Here is a 23,321-nt window from a genome sequence, read left to right on the forward strand (position 1 = left end):
AATAAAAACTGGACTCGCTAGGAAAAGATTAAGGGCAGGAGGGAAGAAGAACAAGTGGTGTTCAGGGTATTTGTATGAATGGGTTAAATTACCAAAACATTTGGAGCTTTTCTGAACACATGGCATATGTGGGTGGCAGTGTGGGAGTAATTTGGGAGTAAGGAAGGCTCTATTCTCAGATTGCATGCTGGAAAATCCTTAAAAAGGAGAAAACTCCACCAAAAATAACCCCTTTAAGTAGCTCTGTTTGGTTCAACTCTAGCAAGAAGGCACATGGATACGAATTGATGCCTATTTCTTAGTCTCTTCTAAATACAGTGCAAGCCTCTTCCAGTGTTGGTGGAACCCACTGCTGTGTTGGTGGGAGGCCTTTGCTGAGCGGAGGGCACTTCATTGCTAGAGACCTCTGAAAAGTGTTCCAAAATGTGTGGTTCCTTCTCCCAGTGCAATCCCTGGCAGGTCCTCTGCTGGTGCAAGATTGGGGCTATACATGGCAGTCTTTCTTCTTTAGCTGTCATTTAATTTCAGGCAAAGGAGAGCTCCTGTGTGTAGCTCTTGCAGCTGATGAGTGTGGGGCCTGCTGATAGGGACCCAGAGTTCTCATTTCAGGCTGGGGCTGATCTTTCAGCACATCTGAAAATTGGATGTTGGTACACGAACGCTTCATCCACTTCTTGCTGTTTGAGGTGTAAAACAATTTGCCGCCCACAGTTGCCATTTTCAACCCCCTTCTATGTCGAACTGAAACGTCTGGCTGTTTGAAAACGTGCACGTTTGCGCCTGGTAGACATCTACCACCCTGACTGTGGCATTTCCACTTGCTGCTTATTCCGAGACTTCCATGAATGCAGGAATTACCTCCAAGTAATTCTGCTCATCTCTGTTGCTTTTTACCCCTTTTGTTTCTTTTTGGTACAGTTTTATCTTGTGTGCCAGGAGTGAGTACCTCTTATCCCAGTGGTGCTGGTAGTGCACTACTCAGGCTTATGATCTTTTGCTCCTTAATTCCCTGGCCAGGCTCAAGGCTAACAGCTGTGGTTTTGTGTTGTACAGAATAGTGGGAGGTGAAATAAAATCTTCTTTGCTGATACTACCTGTCTGTTCTGTCTCCAGGTGGAGGATGCGCTGTCTTACCTTGACCAGGTGAAGCTGCAGTTTGGTAGCCAGCCACAGGTCTACAATGACTTCTTGGATATTATGAAGGAATTTAAATCTCAAAGGTAACAAGCTGTGGTTTGCTTCTTCCTTTCAGGTTAAAAAGAGGGTTTGTGGGCATGGGAGCACAGAGCAGGAGCTATACTCTGTCCTTGTGTGTACAGAGGAACACACCTTTAGCAGCAGTGTAAAAGCTGTTGTTGAAAGTTAAATGCATCCCTTCATTTATGCTAAATCTCTTCTTCAAGCAGGAGCTCACAACTTCAGCCTGATTCATCTGGTTGTCTTCCCATTAATAATGGTCACACTGGGTGCTAGATCTCATGGATACAAAATGCTGCCTGACCTGATAAGATAGTGTCGTTCTGAAGTTCAGTAGGGTATTCAGAGGAATCAGTTTTGCATTGTTTCATTGGTTAGAGGTGATAAAGGAACAACTAGAATGGAAAATTCCTGTGTGGAGAACTTGCTGTACCACTGAAAAGGTCTTGGAGGTTTGTGACATTTTGCTCTTCTTCCTTCTTCAGTATTGACACTCCGGGAGTGATCAGCCGTGTATCGCAGCTCTTCAAGGGCCACCCAGACTTGATCATGGGTTTCAACACCTTCTTGCCACCTGGTTACAAGATTGAGGTGCAGACGAATGATATGGTGAATGTGACAACACCAGGGCAGGTTCACCAGATCCCCACACATGGCTTGCAGCCTCAGCCCCAGCCGCAGCCGCAGCATCAGTCACAGCCTTCAGCGCAATCAACCCCGACACCAGCACAGCCAGCTCCACAGCCGCCTCCTGCCAAAATCAGTAAGGTGAGAGGCTTTGAGAAATGTACATTGATCACAGAGGGATCCTGCTGCCTCCAGCTGAACCTGGTGTGCAGCTAAAGAGCTTAAAAGGAATTTCCATGCTGCTTTTTTCATAGTATTTGTGAACCTGCACGTGTTGTGCTTCAGCTGCTGGGTTAATTTCTCCTTTGCATCCTGGTTGATTTGAGAGCGACTCAAATAAGCCACCTTAAGGTGGTTTGGAAAAGCCTTGTTGCTTTCAGTGGGGAACTGAAAGATGCTCGGAGCATCTGGTAAAATGTACATGCATTATTCAGAGAGGGATCCGGCAGCCCCAGGAAGAAGGTCCCCGGAGTGTTTTTGACTTTGCAAGAAGGGCTTCCCAGTTCAAGCATTGGGCACATGTTGAACTGCCTGCTTTTGTGCATGGTGTCTCAGAATAACTGAAGTCCCAAGAAATTCCCTATAAAACAGAGGCTGTGTTAAAGATGTTGCTCTTGGTATGAAAGTGTGCGTGAGGTTTCAAATGCATTGGGGACAATTAAACCTTTAGAAGAGCTTCATTAGTTATCTGGTAGATTCTGCTTTGCTTAAAGTCTAGTTGGACACTTGTAAAAGACTGGTTCAGCATCAGCTGGATGAGTGCAGGAGTTACTGGCAAAATCCAAAGTGCAAGAGTTCAGGCAAGATGACATGATGTTGCCTTTACCTATTGGTTTGTGCACCTAAAACAGACCTTTCAGTAAGTCTGTTTTAGTTGTAATCCAGATGCTACTGTCCAAGAGATGTGTTTTACATGATTGGAAACAGAATTGGATAACAGCCATTGAAGGAACTTACTCTAGATAAAATACCATGTATTTTACCCTCAAAATGTGGGAAGATTGGAGAGCCTTAGGGAGGGAGAGAACCCCCACAGTTTCAAGGGTTAATCTCTGAACTGTACAATTAGCTAAGAGTTGGCTGGAAAAGAGGAAAACAAAATGGGGGAACATGCAGTTAGAAAGCAGCAGGATGGAAAGTGTGGCAATTAGATGATCTCTAGACAAACATTGGTGGGACTTGCCACCTCCTATTCAGAAACAGCAAACAAAAGCATGCCAAAAGCTTTGCAAAGCTAAGGTGTTCCAGAATTAACTTCCCTGTGCCAGGTTTCATGGCTTTTGCCAAAGAAGGAGTGAAAGAGTACGTGCTTTCAGAGAAGAGGTAGCAGTCTCTTTCCCATCCCTGTGGGCTATGTGGTTTCCTCCCCATTGACCTGCAAACTATTTTTGCTGAAACCTTCAAATGAACCTGAGGGCTGTGCTAGACAATGAGGTGAGATTTCCTTACCAGGCAGGTGAAGTTGTAGGTAGGCAAGTTGTAACAGCAGTTTCTGCTTTGAGAGCAACTAGGAAATGTTCAGTTTATGAAAGATAATGGTAACGTTCTCTAGAGCTGCAAAGTTAATGCTTGTCAGTAGCAGTTAAGAAAGACCATTCTTTTAAGGAAGTGCAGCAAAAGTCATCCAGGGGGGAGGTTGTTTGACTGGATGTGGTAGCAGATTTCATCCACTTGATATATTCCAGCTCAGAGGTATCTGTTGAATCCATGTTGTTCCACCACTGGCGTCAGATACAGTTACATGCTGGGTTGCTTCCTCTGGATATGGTCTGTCAGTGGAATAAAAGTGCCTTTATTCCAAACATAAAGGAATCTGCTAATTCCTAACTTGGCTTCTTTTCTTCTCAGCCATCACAGTTGCAGGCACATACCCCTGCCAGCCAGCAGACTCCCCCAATTCCACCATACGCATCACCACGCTCACCACCAGTCCAACCTCACACGCCTGTGACAATCTCTCTGGGAACCACCCCATCCCTGCAGAACAATCAGCCCGTTGAGTTTAATCATGCCATCAACTATGTCAACAAGATCAAGAATCGGTTCCAGGGCCAGCCAGACATCTACAAAGCCTTCCTGGAGATCCTGCACACGTATCAGGTGAGTGTTAACACGGCAGGTCTTAGTATGTGCGTGGTTATTTCTCTTTCTTTGCCATGGGGAGCTAGCTGTATCGGTCCAAGACTTGCATTTGGGTCTTCTAGCACTAGCTAGTAAGCTAAGAAGAATTCTTGCAACTTACATATTGGCCTGAAATAATAGATTTTGGTCATCATCTTTGTGAGTGTCTGAAACGCCTTTTGAAAAATCATATTTGGAGTTTTTCCTTGAGCACGGGTCAGGAAGAGACAATGTGTCCACAGTACTACACTAAAAGTAAAGAAAGTACTTCCTTGGTCAGTGTCCCACTAATCCAGGGCCATATGGGTGTTTAGTGTGTATATATGTGTGTGTATATATATATATTAATATCTGGTGTGTAGAAGAATCATACTGTTAATGTAGCATATGAATATAGTATCAGTTCAGTGTGATTCTTTACCTAAGATGCTGAGATCTTTGATGTTTCATTCTTTCCCTCACTGAAGGTTTTGGGTTTTTTTCCCTTTGTCACTTCACTAGTTTATGCATCCATTCTTCTGATGCTTCTCCTCTTTTCCTATGGCAGAAGGAGCAGCGCAATGCCAAGGAGGCAGGAGGTAACTACACGCCAGCGCTGACGGAGCAGGAGGTGTACGCGCAGGTGGCTCGCCTCTTCAAGAACCAGGAGGATTTGCTCTCAGAGTTCGGGCAGTTCCTGCCTGATGCCAACAGCTCTGTGGTAAGTCATCTTGGGGATCAACTAGTGGGGGCCTGTTCTGTATGTAGCCGGAGTACAGAAAAACATGCTTTTGCTGTTTGTTTCTTGGTGGTTTCTTGGAGTGATCTTTTGACATTGAGGTGCTGGAGCAGGTCCAGAAAAGGGCAACAAAGCTGGTGAAGGGTCTGGAGAATAAGTATTATGAGAATGGCTGAGGGACCTGGAGGGGTTTAGCCTGGAGAAGAGGAGGCTCAGGGGGGACCTTATCGCTCTCTACAACTGCCTGACAGGAGGAGGGAGCCAGGAGGGGACTGGTCTCTGCTTCCCAAGGAACAAGGGATGGGACAAGAGGGAACAGCCTCAAGCTGCACCAGGGGGGGGTTAGATGGAGATGAGGAACAATTCCTTCCCCAGAGGGTGCTCAGGCATCGGAACAGGCTGCCCAGGGCAGGGCTGGAGTCCCAGTCCCTGCAAGTGTTCACACACCATGTAGATGAAGTCCTCAGTGCCGTGATTAGTGGTGGTCTTGGCAGTCCTGGGGTAAAGGTTGGACTTAATGATCTTAAAAGTCTTTTCCAACCTGGTTGATTTTATAATTCTATGATTTTATTTACTGGGAATGGGATCAGGGTGATACATACTGTGTTTTAGAGCCATAATTTGTCTTTTAAATACAATCTCCTTGTCTAAAAGGATTGGTCTAAGGCTGCAATAAGTGCAGTAAAATACACTGGTCATCTAGAGCTAGGAGGAGCAGGCATATTTTTCTGCCTCAATGTGTGGAACTCGGCTCTAATGGTCTTATGTGTTTGTCTCTAAATAAGCTGTTGAGTAAGACAACTGCGGAGAAAGTGGAATCAGTAAGAAATGATCATGGTGGCACGGTGAAGAAGCCACAGCTCAACAACAAACAGCAAAGACCCAACCAGAATGGCTGTCAGATCCGACGGCACTCGGGAACTGGAGCTACCCCTCCGGTGAAGGTAAGAGTGTGTGCTGCTCATTTAGCAGCCCTCATGTTCCCGGGAGGCTGTGGCAAAGCAGGGTGCTTTTTGGGATCTTTGTAGCACAGGCTGCAGCTTAACAACGCAGAAACTAATGCCTGCCTTTAAAGGAAGCTTTTTGAAGTCTTTGTTTGCAAGCCAAAGGCCTTGTCTCTGATTTTCACAGACTGGTGGTATTGTCTGTACCTGAGAGTGGTAATAGTGCTGGGGCAAAGTGACTATTGGGCTTGGGGGAAAATAGGGCTTTCCCCACCTTATTAGGACACTGCAGCATGTGGGTGAATAAAGCAGTGTTTGGTGATGGGTTCAAACTGAAACAGGGCAAGTTCAGGTTAGATCTAAGGCAGAAGCTCTTCCCTGGGAGGGTGCTGAGGCGCTGGCACAGGGTGCCCAGAGAAGCTGTGGCTGCCCCATCCCTGGCAGTGTTCAAGGCCAGGTTGGACACAGGGGCTTGAAGCAACCTGCTCTAGTGGAAGGTGTCCCTGCCTGTGGCAGGGGGTTGGAACTAGATGAGCTTTAAGGTCCCTTCAACCCAAACTATTCCATGAGGGAGAGATGCGGGGTGTGGAGGCAAAGGTCTCCGTAAAGACAAAAACCAAGTTGGTCCCAAATTTGTAGTGATGTTTCCATGGCATGTGGGAAAATAAGGGAAGGAAAGGTAAAGGTGCCTGAAAGCTTTGTTGTAGCAAAACTTGGAGCATATGCAGTTTGCTCATCTTCCCTGTGATAAACCTGATAATACAATGATGGATGATTATTCTCTTCGCAGAGTTTGCCCTTTTCAAATGACAGGTGTTTTGAGAGAGCAAGGCTTTGTAGTGTCATAAAACTTGTCCTGTGCTCAGATGGCTTAGTGTTTGTGCATTAAGGAGGAGTTTGCCTGCTCTATTTGAAGGTGGTGTATCTTGCTTTGTGAGAAAAAGCATTAGCAGGCATAATTGTATCAGTTAAATCCAGTGATTTACTTCCCCTTCTGCCCTTTCTCCTCCTCTTCAAATAAAGGGCAGCAAAATAAAACACGTTCTGGAGGCAGCTTTTGGCCTTTCAGAAGGTGCTGGTATGGGGAGAATAGAGGATCTGGTAGTGGAATAAAGCGAGGGAAAGAAATAGGGTAATTTTAGGGAGGTGGAAGACTTAAAAGAACTGGGTAAGAGGCAGGACAAACCAGATTTACTTTGGTCATTTCGCAAACTACTTAGAAAAAGGAGATACACTGTAGTGTGACTGTGGCAGTCCACTGGTTACAGAACAGCATGCAACAGTGTATTAAAAACATCCCCAGTTCTATGCTACTGATTAACCTTGGAGAGACTAACTTTTGACACAGCTTTCCGGCGAGTTTTCTCCCAAAACAAGAAGCCACCTTTCTTGGGTTTGAAAGCAGATGGTGGGGTCAGGAAGCCGCCACCTTTGTGGGACAGGTAATCCAAATATGGCAACATGCTCTGCTGAAAAGCCCTTTTCTTTCCCTCTTGCCTTTCTTTTTGTTAACAGAAGAAACCGAAGCTGCTTGGTTTAAAAGACCAGTCGTTGGCAGAAGCCAGCAAACATGGTGTGGGGACAGAATCTCTCTTCTTCGAGAAGGTGAGAAGCGAGATGCAGAGAAAGCCATCTCACATCACTGGTTTATGTTCCTGGAGTGCATACACCCAGTTTGTGATATATATGCAACCCTGATGACACTTCTCAGCTTGACCTCAGGTGTATGGTGCGACCTCCCAGTCAGATCTATTGATCTTTTTCATGTGGATATTTTCTTTTTCACCTTTATGAAACCCCAGCACCTGCAGTGTGGGAGCTCAGTTTACAAAGCAGCTGGTTCCCTTTGACATTGGGGTTTGGTTTTGTTCCTGAGAGCTGAATCTGATTAGTTGCACAGTTGTTACCTGTTGCTGGTTTGCCACACAGAACAAATGATGGATATGTGGGATGTTTCCTTGGTGTCTTCCCTAGGCTATCCCTACATTTCCTTATGGCTCAGAGGGGGCTCTATAGTGAACTTAAACAAGCCTTTTAAATAACATTCATGAGTCGATGGAAGTCTTGGTTGCTCCCTGATGATGGGGTGCATTTTGCAGCATGATGTAGGCCAGCTAATGGTAACTGGGAACCAGTCTATTGTGGAGGTGTTAACATGAATAAACTAGAAATCCCTGCTGTAGAATTCTGACTATAATGCCAAATATCTTAATGATGGTAGATCTCCATCTGATGCTTAGATGGTAACTGCTCTCCTGGGAAAGGTAATGGTGTTGGGATGAATCGTCTGGTTTCCTTGTGCTGTGAAGATAAGGGTTGCAGGAGCTGGCTTCTCTGTGATAACCCAAGCTGTAACACAGGCAAAGGCTGGAGCAGTGTTGCTCAGGGCATAACCCTGCACCCTACTTGCAATATTCTCTGGTGTTTAAAGGCAGCCTGGGTGGGTTTGTGGTGCTGCAGCTGTAACTGATGTTATCCACAATCCCAGCATCTCCTCATTCAGCTGTTAGGGGGTTCTTTGAGGGATTTCATTCTTCACTTGCAATTTCTTTCTCCAGAGTAGTGCACTGCGTGCTGATGTTGCAGGGCATGCCCAGCATGGGGATGGCTCACGTCAGTACCTGTGTGCCTGGCCATGTGTATGGGACAAGTTGCCCTCTGTTCAGCTCGCTCTGTGTTCTGGTTCCATGTGTAATCCCTGTGCACTGGTGGGAAGCACAGTGTCGAATCCAGGTCTCCTGGCCAGCGATAGCATCCACAGCTTAATCTCACCCTGACAGCAACTGTTTTCCTCTTTCCTCCTCTCTGGCAGGTCCGCAAAGCTCTGCGGAGCACAGAAGCATACGAGAACTTCCTGCGCTGCCTGGTTATTTTCAACCAGGAAGTCATCTCCCGGGCTGAACTCGTGCAGCTTGTCTCTCCCTTTCTGGGGTAAGTGGAGAGAAGTTGGAGCCACGTGCTCTGTTTCTGTTGTGGAGCCAGGAAACAAGAACTAACCTTTGTGGTTTCTCAGGGGAACGCATCTTGTGTGGTTGGGTGGCATGGAGGAGGATCACCGCTTTGAGAGCTGGGTGGTGGTTTCTTGGGCCACAAAGTACATCTGAGATGGAGTCCCCCTGAGCTGCAGCTGCCTCTGTGGCTGCTTGCCTTGACTTTTACCTGGTAGACATTAAGCCTACCACTGCTTAATGTCTGTCCACTAAATGACTGCATGAATTGCTGCTGTGGCAGCACATTCTCTCATCTCCTGTTGCCTGCAGCTCAGCCTGAGCATCACAAGTGTACGAGGTGAGGTGCCATGTGCTGCCGTATGAGCAGGAAAATACTGGTAGTTCTTGGAAGCCCTTCAGTGTGCTGGTGCCACGTGCTTTAGGCTTCCAGACTTTGCCTTTATTGGAGCAGGATAATAAGGGCCCTGCTTCAGTTTTCTATCCAACTTTACACTCTTGTATGCCACCCTTTTCTATTACTTATCCAGGAGGAGGTGAGAGAGGGATTCCCAGCTATGTCTTGGCATACAGACAGCGTTCAAGAGCAGTGCTGGTGCTGCTTGCTGTGTGTCTTCCTTTCTCAGAAGAGCAAACAGAATTATTTAGCAGCCTGTTACTGCAGTCTCTTGCTCTGGAATCATGAATTATTTTGTTTGAGAAAAGATTTGACTGTCTAGTTACATAGGAAATGTCTTCTTTAAAAGAGTGCTGATATAAACTCACTAAAATATCCAAAAAGCAGCTGAATTCTGTTGTGAAGCAAAATTAAAAAAAAGTGTTAAGGAATACTATAGTTTAAATAGGAATTAAGACTTCCATAATTGCCCGTAGTGTAGAGAAACAGCTCTGTATTAATCAGCTAAAACCAATGGATAGCCTCTCATCAAAACTTTGGGCAGCAAGAGTAATGTTCCTTCTTCCTGTGAACTGAGCTCTTGGTTCTAAGGGAGGAGGCAATAGCAACATAAATTGGGTTCAGGACCCCATTACACTAGCTACTGCGCAAAGAAACTGCCCCAGGGAGCTTCCACTCCCTCCTTAGCTCAGCTGGAATTGGTCAGGCATCAGCAGGATGCCACCTGTAGCTAGGAAAGGTGAAATATTTAACAAAACCCCCTAGATTTCTCCCATCTAGTGTCTGTGCTCCCAGCTGTAAGGGTGAGTATGTGTATTGGGCAAGGTATAATACAGTTTTCCTATTCTGGAGTTGGATGTTCCTGCCTGACATGTAATGAAAAGGCAATAAATGAGCAGTGATTCAATTAGCTTCAGTACCAGGTTCAATTCCTCATCTTGCTGGAGCTTTGCATGAGATAAGAGGAGTTGAATAGACGCAGTATTTTAGACTAATAAATTCTTCAGAAAGCTTTTCTCTACAAGCAGGCACGCTTGGGCCTTGCAGGCAAAGGCTTCCTCATTATTTGTGCTGGCATGTGTAGCGTGGGGAGGCAGCGCTAGTTGAAGCAATTGCTCAGCACTCAACCCTCTTGCCATGTAGTTACAGAATCACTCCTCAGTTTCCTCTTGCTGCTTTGGGAAAGGAAAGGTCTGATTTAAGGCTAAAAACATTTGCAAACAACTAGGAATCTGGCTTGGATTTGCTGCCGGGGTACACTGGGAGACCCAGATGTGACCTTGCAGTGAGTGCTGCTCCTGCAGTGACAGCTTTGGTTGCTCTTCCTTGTCACTTGTTTTGTGGGGACTGTACCCACAAGATGTGAGGGATATGTCAGTACTTGTCTCTGCATCTCTGGCAATCTGAGAGGGTAATCCTAAAGCATCTTAGTTGCACTGAGAGCAATCCACCACCTGATCAACAAACAGGTACTTGCTTCTCTGCCCGTGGCAGGGACTCGGTGTCCCTGCCCATGGCAGGGGTTCGAAACTAGGTGATCTTTAAGGTCCCTTCCAACCCAAACCATTCTTTGATTCCTTTTTGATCAGGCTCTGTGGAAGTGGGATTGAGCAACTAAGGGTCCTCACTCACCAGACTGGTAATTCAGAGGGTCTTCTTGGATGCAGTCTGGGTGTAGCAATCAGTTCTAGCCTCAGCATCACAGCTCAGCACTGTTTGATTTCTCCTTAGCCAGTTTTTCACTTCATTCGTTTTATTTTTAGGAAATTCCCAGAATTGTTCACTTGGTTTAAAAACTTTCTGGGGTATAAAGAGTCTGTTCACATGGAGACGTATCCAAAGGAGCGGGCTACTGAGGGGATTGCCATGGAGATAGACTATGCCTCCTGTAAAAGACTGGGCTCCAGCTACCGAGCCTTACCCAAGAGCTACCAGCAACCCAAGTGCACGGGGCGGACTCCACTGTGTAAAGAGGTAAGATGCCTTCTTGAAGGGATGGAGCAAGGTTGAGCAGAAGAGAACAGGATGGGGAATTTATTTTGCATCCCTGTGGGATGCTGGAAAGGTTCCTGGGGGTGTCAGGGCACGTCTGCTCCTGTGCAGCAGAGCCCAAGGTGAGCATACCTGTCTGTGTTCCTGGTGATGAGGAACACTTGGCACTCCTGCCAGCACCCGGATTGTGTCCAGACTCTGTAGCACAGGTGAGGTGTGAGTCTAGGAATGGGTTGTGCTGCAAGCTGGCTGGGAGTTGTGATCCCCACGTGGCTTTGATGGTTGGCATCAGCTCTCCCCCAGTGGTGCTTGTGAAAGGGTTGGGGAGCAACTGGAAACACCCCTCTGAATAGTTGCCATCTTTACCCACTTAAATCAAATGTAGGGGCATTAGATGTGTGTGATGGTTTAGGCAGTATAACCTGTGAGAAGAGCGTTAAGATTACAGACTTAAACACTAAGTAGGAAATGACAGAACTAGTTTTCTGTGTGGTCTTAATGTGATCCCAGGGATCTTTTACAAGGTAGTTTGTAATTCAAGATTATGGCTGCGTTTTTACCCCAGTTCCCTTTAGTCTGCTTCAGGTTTGTCTCTAGTCCAACTTTAAGAGAAAATCCTGTTTTCTGTAGACAGATTCACCCTCACATGCTGCTTCTTTCTACCTGGAATGCTAAGATGACCTCTTGTCTTGAGAAACAGTGCGTTGCTTTGGGAAAAAGGCTCCCTACAGGGAGCCAGCCTTCTTGGTCAAGAGTTAAAGCTGGTCTTCTGCAGGATCAGATGTACTCATTGAGCCCTTTAATGTGTTCTAATGGCCCTTTGCTCAAACTGGGGATGGTACTGGCTGATCCTGTTCTTTCACTGGTGTAGAAGGTAATGTTTTGGAGGTGAGTGAGCAGGACTCTTGCTAAAGGCCAGTTAATAAACATGCTGCTTAAGAGCATTCACTGGAGGAGGGGCGAGCCCCAGCAATCCCTCCCCTGGGTGCCTGCAGACCACAGATAGCAAGGAGATGATGCTTGGGAGCATCACAAGTTTTGTGTTCTTACCCTCCTTGAGAGATGAGGAGGACAAATGGGGGTGTCCAAGTCATGCAGTTAGCAGTGGTAATAGGTGTTCAGCTGGAGTGGGGGCAGGATAGTGCAAACAACCTGGAGAAAAGAGGGTTGCTTCTCATCTAAGCCCTGAGACGTCTCTCAAAAGTATCTTGTGTGATGCAGCTACAAACTTCTCTTCCTGTGAGAAGCCCGTGACTCACTCGTTCAGGCTTCACGTTTAAGACGACTGGGCCTGACTTTCAAGCCCTGCCTGCCAAAATCCTTGTTTCTTTGCCTTTGGCCTCATTGAGGTTGGGTTTTGAATGTTCTGTTCCTGTTCTGGAGGTGGTGAAAGCTGCAGTTGCTTGGTTGCTTGGTCAGGAAAGGTGTTGCTGGGGTATGGATTTCTACTCCCAATTAACCTTATTTGGAGGCAGAAACCACGTAGTGTCTGACAGTCAGGCCTGACGTGGTGACCACCCGGGAATGGCGATGGTGAATCACACACACCATGAACCAGCTTCTTGCAGCTGACTAATCTGAAGGAACAGAAAAGCTCCTTTCACCTTTCCTTTTCCCTTCCTTTGCAAGTGTTTTCTCCCAGCTCCAGCTAATGAGTTTTTCAGGCTGCCTGGACGATTCAGATCTCACTGTTGGAGGTGGCCCCGTGGATTTGGAAGGGGCACAGGCTGTTTCCAATGGGGAAATTAGATCCTCCCGTGAGAAGACTGAGCTCAGAGCCAGACAAGTGTGACCCTCTCAGAGGACTGACCATTGCTCTTGTTTCCCCCTGTCTTCCTCAAAGGTTTTGAATGACACTTGGGTCTCTTTCCCATCCTGGTCTGAAGACTCCACATTTGTGAGCTCCAAGAAGACACAATATGAAGAGCACATCTACAGGTGTGAGGATGAGCGTTTCGAGGTAAGCTGGTTTTCCTTGATTCGTGTCTTGGCAAGCTTGTGGTTCTGCAAACAGTTACTGCTCTTGATATAATTCTACCCTTACTCATACCCCAAATCTGTTTTTATTGTGCCTATCACCCATTTTTTGGCATAAAAGCTTGTGTTCTCTTAATGCAAGGAGCAGCTCAAGCTGCCCCCCACCCCTCACTTTGCGTGCAGAGCTCCTTCACGCTGCTCCAGATGGAATTGTTCAATGGTCAGCGTGTCATCGATGCATCTATTCCACTCTCACTGCCCACGTCGTGCCTGAGAGCATGCATTGCCCTGTAATAATCTGAAAAGCAATACGTTCAGGATGTTGTATGATTGACATCCTGACTTGAAGTGGAAGTTAGCTTGGCAACTACCTGAATACGCTCAGATTTGGCACGTCCTTTTGTAGAGTGACTGTCAATTGTGTTGTATTCCCAGGTGGAAAATGTAATTTCCAAACAGTATCGTTCTGGTAGCCTTTAAATTCTTAGGCAGTAGTACCCAGGTAGCAGATAAAATAGAATGGGATTATTTTAGAGCAGCCAAACATGGAAAGCACTGCTCAAGTACACCTTGTTAAACATGCCCTGCTTCTTGTTTCACGTCACTTCAACGTTAGCCCCTGTGAAGTATCATGTTTTGTCTGTTCACCGATGGCTAATGCACGGTTCCCTTCAGCTGGATGTTGTCTTGGAGACCAACCTGGCAACGATCCGTGTCCTTGAGGCAATCCAAAAGAAACTCTCGCGCTTGTCTGCCGAGGAGCAGGCTAAATTCCGGCTGGACAACACCCTGGGTGGCACCTCGGAGGTGATCCACCGCAAGGCTCTCCAGAGGATATATGCTGACAAAGCAGCTGACATCATTGATGGGCTTCGGAAGAACCCATCCGTGGCTGTTCCCATCGTACTGAAAAGGTACTGACTGCTCCAGCACCCTGCCCGGGGGCTCTGCCCAAGGGAAACCTGCCAGATGTGATCCAGATTGGTGTAGAAGTACTTAAATTTCTGCTGCTGTGACCTCCACAAGGCTTTATATTAAGCAGTACATTTTATGTTCTGATCTGTTGCTGTATTTCATCAGAATCGCCTTGAAAAAGAGGGAATTGCCCTTCTGAAATAAAAACCTTGAAGCTCAGCTGGAGGGATGGAGAGCTTCTGTTGTTTCCTCTTAAACCTTGTTTTTTCCCTGGTGTCAGCATCGTGTGTAAGACAAGGGAAGTGTGTACTGTTGTTCCAGGGCTAAGCTTGATCCCATCCCAAACCCCACGGCTGTACATGGCTGTGGGTTCAGGTTGTGCTAGCCTCAGGTCCCCAGTCTGGTTTCTGTTGTCAACCTCCCCTTCCTCAGTAAAGAAAATGCAGTGGATGCTGCAGCTCTTTGGGGAAGCTTGAGGAGATGTGTAAGCAGGAGGTGCTCCTCCCTAGCTACTTCTCACCTCTGTGGGGCTGTTGGTCCCGTGCCTCTGGCAGCTGGGGGTAACAGCCTTGCCCAGGACCTTGAGCTGCATCAGGGGTGCTTTGCTTGAGCTACTGAGTGGAGGTTCAGGAGTCCGTTCCCAGGAAGCTCAGGTGTCCATGCTGCAAGGGAATGACTTTGTTAATCATCCAGACTAAGCTGTTCCTTCCAGCAGCTGGAGCTACATGACTTTCTGGGGGTGTCCAAGAGACCTGGGCTACCTCTGTGGCACTCTTGTCCCTTGAGCCCATCTCTCTTCTGCAGACGGTGGGGCTGGGAGGGGACACTTAAGCCCCCTAGCTGTCCTGGCATGCCACAAGGTTTTCCTTATATGCTCAGAGTAGACCTCTTAGCTCACCTTTGTTTTCTTGATCCCAGGTTAAAGATGAAAGAGGAAGAGTGGCGAGAAGCCCAGAGAGGGTTTAATAAAGTCTGGCGGGAGCAGAATGAGAAGTATTACCTGAAATCCTTGGACCACCAGGGCATCAACTTCAAGCAGAATGATACCAAGGTCCTGAGGTCAAAGAGTCTCCTCAATGAGATTGAAAGCATCTATGATGAGGTGAGACGGTCACTAGTAGTTTCCTTCCCTCAAGCTTGTGCACTTTGCAAGTGCAGTTTCAGTTCCTGTTCCTCACTGCTCAGTGCTGGTGGCACAGACTCACTCTCCGAGCTTTCTGAAAGGGTCTTGGGTGGAAAGAAGTGTTTGGGATTCATTTTTGTGCTGTGTGTTTCTCATTTGTAGAGGCAAGAGCAGGCTTCAGAAGACAATGCTGGAGTCCCCACAGGCCCACACCTATCACTAGCCTATGAAGACAAGCAGATCCTGGAAGACGCTGCTTCTCTCATCATCCACCATGTGAAGCGGCAGACGGGAATCCAGAAAGAGGACAAGTACAAAATCAAGCAGATCATGTATCACTTCATTCCAGACCTGCTGTTTGCTCAGCGAGGTGAACTCTCAGATGTGGAAGAGGAGGAAGAAGAGGAAATGGATGTGGATGAAGCTACTGGGGCTGCAAAAAAGCACAACGGTGTTGGGGGCAGTCCTCCCAAAACTAAGCTGATGTTCAACAACACGACGGCCCAGAAGCTGCGGGGCATGGATGAGGTCTACAACCTCTTCTATGTGAACAGCAACTGGTACATATTCATGCGGCTGCATCAGATCCTGTGCTTGAGGCTGCTGAGGATCTGCACCCAGGCCGAGCGGCAGATCGAAGAGGAGACGCGGGAAAGGGAGTGGGAGAGGGAAGTGCTGGGCATAAAGCGAGACAAGAGTGACAGTCCTGCCATCCAGCTGCGACTGAAGGAGCCGAGTGAGTGCCTCTGGTGGGAGGGAGCTGGGGAAGGAAGATGCTTCTATTTGTAGCACATTGACAGGGCTTGTTTGGTGTCTTCAGTTTTATATGTCTAAAAGACTTAAACAGCCTCACAGAGGAAAGCACATGACTCTTCATCAGGGATTGTAGTGATAGGACAAGAGGTGTAATAGGTTCAAACTTAAACAGGGGAAGTTTGGGTTGGATATAAGGAAGAAGTTCTTCCCTGTGAGGGTGCTGAGGCGCTGGCACAGGGTGCCCAGAGAAGCTGTGGCTGCCCCATCTCTGGCAGTGTTCAAGGCCAGGTTGGACAGAGCCTTGGGCAACATGGTCTAGTGGAAGGTGTCCCTGCCCATGGCAGGAGGTTGAAACTGGATGATCTTAAGGTCCTTTCCATCCTTAACCATTCTATGATGTGATTTTATGATAAAATTAGGAAAGTACCCATGGCCTTAAAAGGACTCTTTAAGTGTCTATAACACACACATTTAAGCCTATTCCAGTAACTTTTCAACTTGAACAGGTAGTCTGAGGACCAAACCTCCCAGTAGCCCTTCCTAGGGCTGGTGTGTTCATGTCTCCCATTATCTCCTGTTGTAGTGGACATCGATGTGGAGGATTATTACCCAGCCTTCCTGGACATGGTGCGCAACCTCCTGGATGGGAACATGGACTCGTCGCAGTACGAGGACTCCTTGCGTGAGATGTTCACCATCCACGCCTACATCGCCTTCACCATGGACAAGCTGATCCAGAGCATTGTTCGACAGGTGACTGCCAGCAAAACCTGGAGGGGGGATGCTCCAGGGTGGAGAAAGGAGCCGGGTTGTCGGCTGCAGTGGGAGCCTGCAGGGGAGGGGGAGTGTTGAATGCCTAAATGGAGAGTTTTGGGGGTAAGCAGGAAAATTCTGGGTGGTTTTTAACTCTGCTCTAACACTGATGTAAAGAGAAATGTTAAGAAACATGGAGCTGCTTGAGTAAGTGGGCCAAGGAGGGTGCAGAGCTGCTGCAAGGGCTGGAGCAGCTCTGCTCTGGAGCCAGGCTGAGAGAGCTGGGCTGGGGCAGCTGGAGAAGAGAAGGATCCTCAAGGGGAGACCCTAGCGCCCTAATGGGGGTCTACACAAAAGGTGGAGAGGGGTTTATGCAAGAGCATACAGTGATAGCACAAGGGGAATGGCTTTAAGCTGAAAAAGGGGAGATTTAGATCAAGTATTAAGAAAAAGGTCTTCACTACGAGGGTGCTGAGGCGCTGGCACAGGGTGCACAGAGAAGCTGTGGCTGCCCCATCCCTGGCAGTGTTCAAGGCCAGGTTGGACACAGGGGCTTGGAGCAACCTGCTCTAGTGGAAGGTGTCCCTGCCCGTGGCAGGGGTTGGAACTGGGTGAACTTTAAGGTCCCTTCAATCCAAACCAGGCTGGGATTCTATGAAAACATAATTTCTGCTGTATTCAAACTATTGAGACTATCCTCTCTGAGTGTGTATTTTCCCTTTGTTTTCCAGAAGTTTTAGGATATAAGTATTCCACTTCAAAGTGTCTCCAGAGCTAATCTTGCTTTAACTCTGAAAAGGAATTAAGTGACATCTAAATAATTCCTTTCCTTTTCACACCAATGCTGTAGGAGCAGCCTCTTCTAAACAGCTTTGTCTCTTTTATCTGGCTGTTTGAGTAGCTCATTTTGGCTGTTAAACTCTAGTTCTTTTATTGGGCATTTAGGAAGAATGTGTGACCACGGAAAAAATTCTTCATGTGCCTTTTAGTAGCCTGAAGAACAGAAATGGACACAAGGGGCTGGAAGTGAAATAGATTGAAAGGTCTTGCCTCTTTCAGAAGGGCAGAGCTGCTTTTCAGAAGCCCTCTGCTTTCAGACTATCTGAATTCAAAAGACAGTTGAGCAACTTTTGATTCTTAAACTTATGCAAAATAAGGACTTGATACTAAATTGCTCACCCCTTTCCTCAGCCACAGCAGCAGCCCCTTGCTGAGGAGGGGACACACCATGGCACGGTGCTCTAGCCCTTCGTCCCCTGGGCATGCAGCAGACTCCCTGACAAACACCTTCCCTGTGTTCTTCCTTTTCACAGCTCCAGCACATAGTGAGCGATGAGATCTGTGTGCAGGTAACAGACCTCTACCTGTCAGAGAACAACAACGGAGCAACAGGAGGGCTTCTCGCTTCCCAGTCTTCTCGTAGCCTTCTGGAGGCCGCCTACCAGCGCAAAGCGGAGCAGCTCATGTCGGAGGAGAACTGCTTCAAGGTAAAGCAGGGCTGTGAACCATGGCATAAAAGCAGCAAGCAGTGAGGGGGATGCCTTTTAGGAAGGGAGGGGCACAGTCCTTTACAAAAGGAGCCTTGTTTAGCACCCAAGGGCGCTGAGGACTTTTCTGTTGCTCTGAAGTTGAAACTGTTGGTGGCACGTTGTGGGGGTTTAACCCCAGCTGGCAACTGGTAGCACACAGCTGCTTGCTTACTGCCACCCCGCTGGGATGGGGGAATCACAGAGTAAAAGTGAGTAAACACGTGGGTTGAGATAAGGACGGCTTAATAGGTAAAAGCAAAAGCTGCACATGCACAACAAACAAATCAAGGAATTCCCAGCTTCCCATCAGCAGACACTCCAGGACAGCAGGGCTCCATCACACGTCACAGTGACTTGGGAAGACAAAACACCATCACTCCAGATGTTTTCCCCTTCCTTCTCCTCCTCCCAGCTTTATATGGTGAACATGATGCCACATGGTGGGGGATATCCCTTGGGTCAGTTGGGGTCAGCTCTTCCTGGCTGTGTCCCCTCCCAACTCCTTGTGTACCCACATCCTCCTCACTGGTGAAATCCAAAACGTACCCCCATCCTACCTGCTGTGAAGAAAACTGGCTTCATCCCAGCCAAACCAGCACACAGCTTTTGGCATGTAGGTTAATGCCTCTGTAAGGGCCCCTGAGAAGCAAGGTTTCAAGGAGAACTACATTTCGTGGAACAGCAGTGAATATCCCTTGTGCTTCCACAACATCTTCAGCTTGTATCGTATTGACTGCTTTGCTGTCACTGGTTTTCATTTGTTAGTTCAGACTCTCCCATTTCTCTTGTGTCTCAATCTTTTTGTCAACTGTGGGGAGAGCTGTGAATACTGACAGGGCATTAAATCATTGCTGACTGGATCTGTTGCTAAATAAACCTGGTGCACTGTGCTAATCAAATCCATACTTCCTTTGCCTGAGATGCAGGAAGTGGTCAGGCCCTTTCTGAGCAACTTAAAGTACTTTAGACAAAAGCCTGTGTGTACAATCTCTCTTCCCTTGCCCTCAGACTTATTTTGGGGGCTGAAGGACCAGCATCACTCCAAAACCAACAACAAACAGCTTTGCCATTTTCTGGTCCCTGAAAGGCTGTGCAAGTTGAGCAGGGTTTTCCCTGGGCTGTCAGTGCACAGCGTTTTCCTGTAAACCTGTGCCAACTTGCTTCATTCTCCCTTTGCCCCAGTGAGAAGTGGAGATTGTTTCTTCTAATTGAAACCCCTCCTGAAGCCTCTTCTCCTTTTTCTTTGTAGCTGATGTTCATTCAGAGCAGAGGTCAAGTTCAGTTAACCATTGAACTGCTGGATACAGAAGAGGAGAACTCTGATGACCCTGTAGAAGCAGAGGTAAGAGCAGCTTGTAGTGAGAGCTGACTGATGTCCAGTTGACTGTTGTGTGGACCGTTAGCCAAAGATAAAGAGACATCAAGGACACACTGTAAAGCTTTCAGTGGTGTGAGAAGGCAAATCCTTCTTGGTTTCTTTTGTGTTAGAAAGCCCTCAGAACCATACAGAGAGTCACTGTACCTGCCTTTATGGGGATTAGATGCACAGAGCCTTCAAAAATGACCTTGTGTTCACATATATAACTTCTGTCCCACATTGGCTGGTGGGAAGGCAGTGGCTGACGTGTGCTCTGTGCTCACTTGCAGCGCTGGTCAGACTACGTGGAGCGGTACGTCAACTCGGATTCTACCTCCCCTGAGCTCCGGGAGCACCTGGCCCAGAAACCAGTCTTCCTGCCGAGGTGAGTGGCCAGGCTGGGCTGCAGGCCCCACCTGATGGGCTGTATCTGCTGGCCTCAGAGGGCAGAGCTGGGCTGTCACTCACCTGCATCTTAATGCAAAGGCTGGTGACTCGCCAAATGGGGTTTTTGGCAGTCCTGCCTTGGCTTATAGTCACCCTCTACTTAAAAACAGTGGGTGCCACGTCAGGGTTTTTCATGAGCAGGGAGCTGATGGCACAATAGCCATAACTTCAGAAATGAGAAACCCAGTGGGCTGACTCGTCGTAGGGGTCTGAGCCTGAATGACTGCAGCAGGCAGTTGTGCTCTGAGCTGTTTGCCAGGCGTTCGAGAGGCCAGCACAGCTCCACCACGTCTATCCAGGCTGGGAGTGCTAGGGGGTGAGCACTAATCCCAAGAGGGGTTCTCTGGTTTGCAGGAATCTCAGGCGGATCCGTAAGTGTCAGCGCGGTCGGGAGCAGCAGGAGAAGGAAGGGAAGGAGGGAAACAGTAAGAAGTCCATGGAGAACGTGGAGAGCTTGGACAAGCTGGAGTGTAAATTCAAACTGAACTCCTATAAGATGGTGTACGTGATCAAATCGGAGGATTACATGTACAGGAGGACCGCTCTGCTGCGAGCTCAGCAGGTAATAACAGGCAGGGTTACTCAGATTTGCTTTTGGTTCTCTGTGCCAAAAGTAACTGCTGGGACAAGGGAAGGAGGAGGTGACTGGGATGGCATGGGAGGGAAGTGTTGGCTCTTTGGCTGTTCTTGAGCTGTAAAGGTTGAGGCTTATTCAAGGTGAAAGCAGCCCCTGACTCCAGATCAGTCAAATTCCGTTGGAGAATGATGATTTGGTCTTCTGAATGCTTTGACACTCACTGACTTTTCTCATCCCACAGGAATATTTCCACCCAATAGAGAAAAGCAGGGAGCTTTAACAGCAAACTCCAGTTTTAGTCTATTTAGACTTAAGATTTACAATACTTGGCTTTAAATTTATTATAATCTATTTAAAACACAACATTAAGCAGAATGCTGCTGCTTAAAATGTAAAAGAAAGTGAAACCTGCCAGATTCAGGCTAAATTACTGACTTAAGCAACCAGAAGCAGAGGTTCTGGGGGCTCTGTGTGCAGGAGTCTCCTCTGCAGCTGCACAGCTTGCTTTCAGCTGATTAAATCACTTGCTTTCTGAGCAAACTACTGACCACTGAGAACACTGACTGGGAGCTGAGGGAGTGGGAGAGGTGCCCTGCTTCCTGCCCTGTAAATCATCCTTCACAGCTCTGTTTCAGTCATGTATTTGGACTCCTAAAACAATGACTCGCCATCTGTTTCTTGCTAATGAAATACAAATAATGGGTTTATTTCGTTAGGTGTAAAGTGATTTTGTTAAACTGACATTCGCACCAGATGAGAGTGTTTTCTTTCAGTGGTGACTCCTTGAAACGCTGATGCTGAGGATTTTGATTTAATCCCATCCCTCCCATTCAGCTGGCACAAACCTCCAGTGTTTTTCACAGAGAAGCTGAACATAAATCAAATTATTGAGCTGTTAAATATAGAGCACAGCCCCTTGGTTACTGAAGGAGCTGCAGAACGAAGCTTCGCTGAACTACAGATATATTGGATTTAACAGTTAACCCTGAGAAAGTCAGTCTTTGGGAGAAGAACAAAACAAATAACAAAATACATAAGTTTTGATCTGGAGGTTTAATCATATTTGCTGGTTTCAATTATGGCTGTAGTCATGGCTTTAAACCAGCTCTCCTGGATCTTACATTCCTTAAGCAGATGCTCTCACTCAACAATGGGTGCAGTTTTTCCTCTCCTGATGCTTCTGCTTAAGCCAGTGGTTCTCAAACCTTTTAGACCTGACCTGATTCTTAACTTTTCATTGCAGGCAGGTCCCCACATGTCATGCATGTTTGCTCTCCCTTGGGACCCTGCCCCTCCATGGGGAACTGGAGGCAGCCCCTGAGGAGAGCAGGGCTGGTTTATTCCAGGCTCTGCCTTGGCTCCCGGCTGCTTGAGGAGGAGGAGGAGGAGAAGGTGGTGGCAGGATCTTCTGGGCAATGCAGAAGGAACTTGGTGCTGGGCGTGCAGCTCCTGGGCTCCCACAGGTTGCGTTTGGTGTCCCCAGTGTGAGAGTTTAAAGCTTTTGGCATTTCTGAGGTCATTTTGGCACTGTCATTGGCCTGAGAAGAGGTCCAGGGGCTGATGCCAGAGCTTTTCCCCAGCTGTAAGCCAGGGCTGGTGTGTGGCTGGTGATCCCCTTGGCTGCCTTTTTCTAACCCTTGTTCCTGTTTCTGTAGTCCCACGAAAGAGTGAGCAAGCGGCTGCACCAGCGGTTCCAGGCCTGGGTGGACAAATGGACCAAGGAGCACGTGCCCCGTAAAAGGGCAGCCGAGACAAACAAATGGCTCATGGGCGAAGGGTTGGAGGGGCTGGTGCCCTGCACCACCACGTGTGACACAGAGACCCTGCACTTTGTGAGCATTAACAAGTACCGCGTCAAATACGGCACGATATTCAAGACACCCTAAAGCTCCCCCGGGGCGAGGGAAGAGCCCGGGAGAGGTGTGTGTGTGTGCGCGCATCAAGGAAAGGAGGAAGATGCCTTCCTCCCCTCACTGAGTATCTCCGAAACATGGCCACTTGACTAGTGCGTGGCTGGTACACCCTGTCACCAGCGGGATTCCCTGTGGGGACGCGGATTTCCGCCAGCCCTTGGACTCGGGCACGTGTCCCCCGAGGGCGGGAAGGACCCTTCTCTGAACTGAGCCACCCCAGAGAAACGCAACGAGCTCGTACACACCAGCAGTGTTGAGGCTTTGACTCCCCGCGGGCCCTGAGCGCCGAGGGAAGAGACCCGGAGGCTTCTCCACCACCGGACCGCTTGGATGTGTCCCGAACTCCCTCCCAGGTGCCTGTCCTGACCGGCTTCCCCTGCCGCGGGGCGGCCCGGCGGCACCTCCGGAGCGGAGCCTGGGTTCCTCTCGCCTCCTTCTCATCCCTCCTGGGCTGGGCTCGCCCCGTGCAGATCGGTCTGTCCTTTCTAGTGCCAGTGGAACTGTTTGGTTTTGGTTTTTATTTCATTTTGGGGGGGTTATTTTTTGTACCTGCTTGTTTACTAGTCTCTCCTAGTGCCATGCACCAGCTTTTCACACACATGTACGTACACACACACAGCAGAACAACACGATTTTAACATGTTCCCCTCCTTTTTTCTTTCTTTTTTTTTTCTTTTTTTTTGTAAATAAATGTACAAATTGTCAATTTTGGGGGTTTTTTTGTTTTTGTTGGGTTTTTTGGCTTTTTGGGGTTTTTTTTTGTTTTGTTTTTTTTTTTTTGGCTTTTTGGGGGTTTTTTTTTTTTTTTTTTTTTTTTATTAAAGGAAGTATGCTTGATGTGCTAGCATAACTGTACTAGCTTCTTGTGTACCATAGTACCAGGTGGCTTGAGACTTAGTACTGACAGACCGATGGAGACATTTATTACACTTTTTACCAAAGGGAGTTATCATTGTAGTGCTTTTGTGTGGAAACTTTTTCTCCTCTTTTTTTCTTTCCTTTTTTTCTTTTTTTTTTCTTTTCTTTTTTT

The 23,321-nt window shown here is 47.6% G+C and overlaps 1 protein-coding gene across 1 annotated transcript in view; it reads left to right on the forward strand.

The window, feature by feature from the left end:
* Positions 1 to 22,264, forward strand: part of SIN3A (SIN3 transcription regulator family member A) — a 23,075-nt gene extending 811 nt beyond the window's left edge. Inside the window, exons 2-19 of the mRNA XM_010009431.1 lie at positions 1,114 to 1,220; positions 1,683 to 1,965; positions 3,673 to 3,924; positions 4,493 to 4,645; positions 5,449 to 5,607; positions 7,123 to 7,212; positions 8,420 to 8,538; positions 10,716 to 10,926; positions 12,746 to 12,904; positions 13,597 to 13,835; positions 14,755 to 14,938; positions 15,122 to 15,695; positions 16,299 to 16,468; positions 17,782 to 17,955; positions 19,247 to 19,339; positions 19,645 to 19,739; positions 20,156 to 20,363; positions 22,034 to 22,264. Of these exons, the coding sequence (XP_010007733.1) occupies positions 1,198 to 1,220; positions 1,683 to 1,965; positions 3,673 to 3,924; positions 4,493 to 4,645; positions 5,449 to 5,607; positions 7,123 to 7,212; positions 8,420 to 8,538; positions 10,716 to 10,926; positions 12,746 to 12,904; positions 13,597 to 13,835; positions 14,755 to 14,938; positions 15,122 to 15,695; positions 16,299 to 16,468; positions 17,782 to 17,955; positions 19,247 to 19,339; positions 19,645 to 19,739; positions 20,156 to 20,363; positions 22,034 to 22,264 (3,417 nt within the window). The 5' untranslated portion in view covers positions 1,114 to 1,197. The remainder of the gene's footprint in view (positions 1 to 1,113; positions 1,221 to 1,682; positions 1,966 to 3,672; positions 3,925 to 4,492; positions 4,646 to 5,448; positions 5,608 to 7,122; positions 7,213 to 8,419; positions 8,539 to 10,715; positions 10,927 to 12,745; positions 12,905 to 13,596; positions 13,836 to 14,754; positions 14,939 to 15,121; positions 15,696 to 16,298; positions 16,469 to 17,781; positions 17,956 to 19,246; positions 19,340 to 19,644; positions 19,740 to 20,155; positions 20,364 to 22,033) is intronic.
* Positions 22,265 to 23,321: the final 1,057 nt, after the last annotated feature.

This window comes from Nestor notabilis, unplaced genomic scaffold (assembly GCF_000696875.1).
Source record: "Nestor notabilis isolate BGI_N333 unplaced genomic scaffold, ASM69687v1 scaffold5592, whole genome shotgun sequence".
NCBI classification, from domain to species: Eukaryota; Metazoa; Chordata; class Aves; order Psittaciformes; family Psittacidae; genus Nestor; species Nestor notabilis.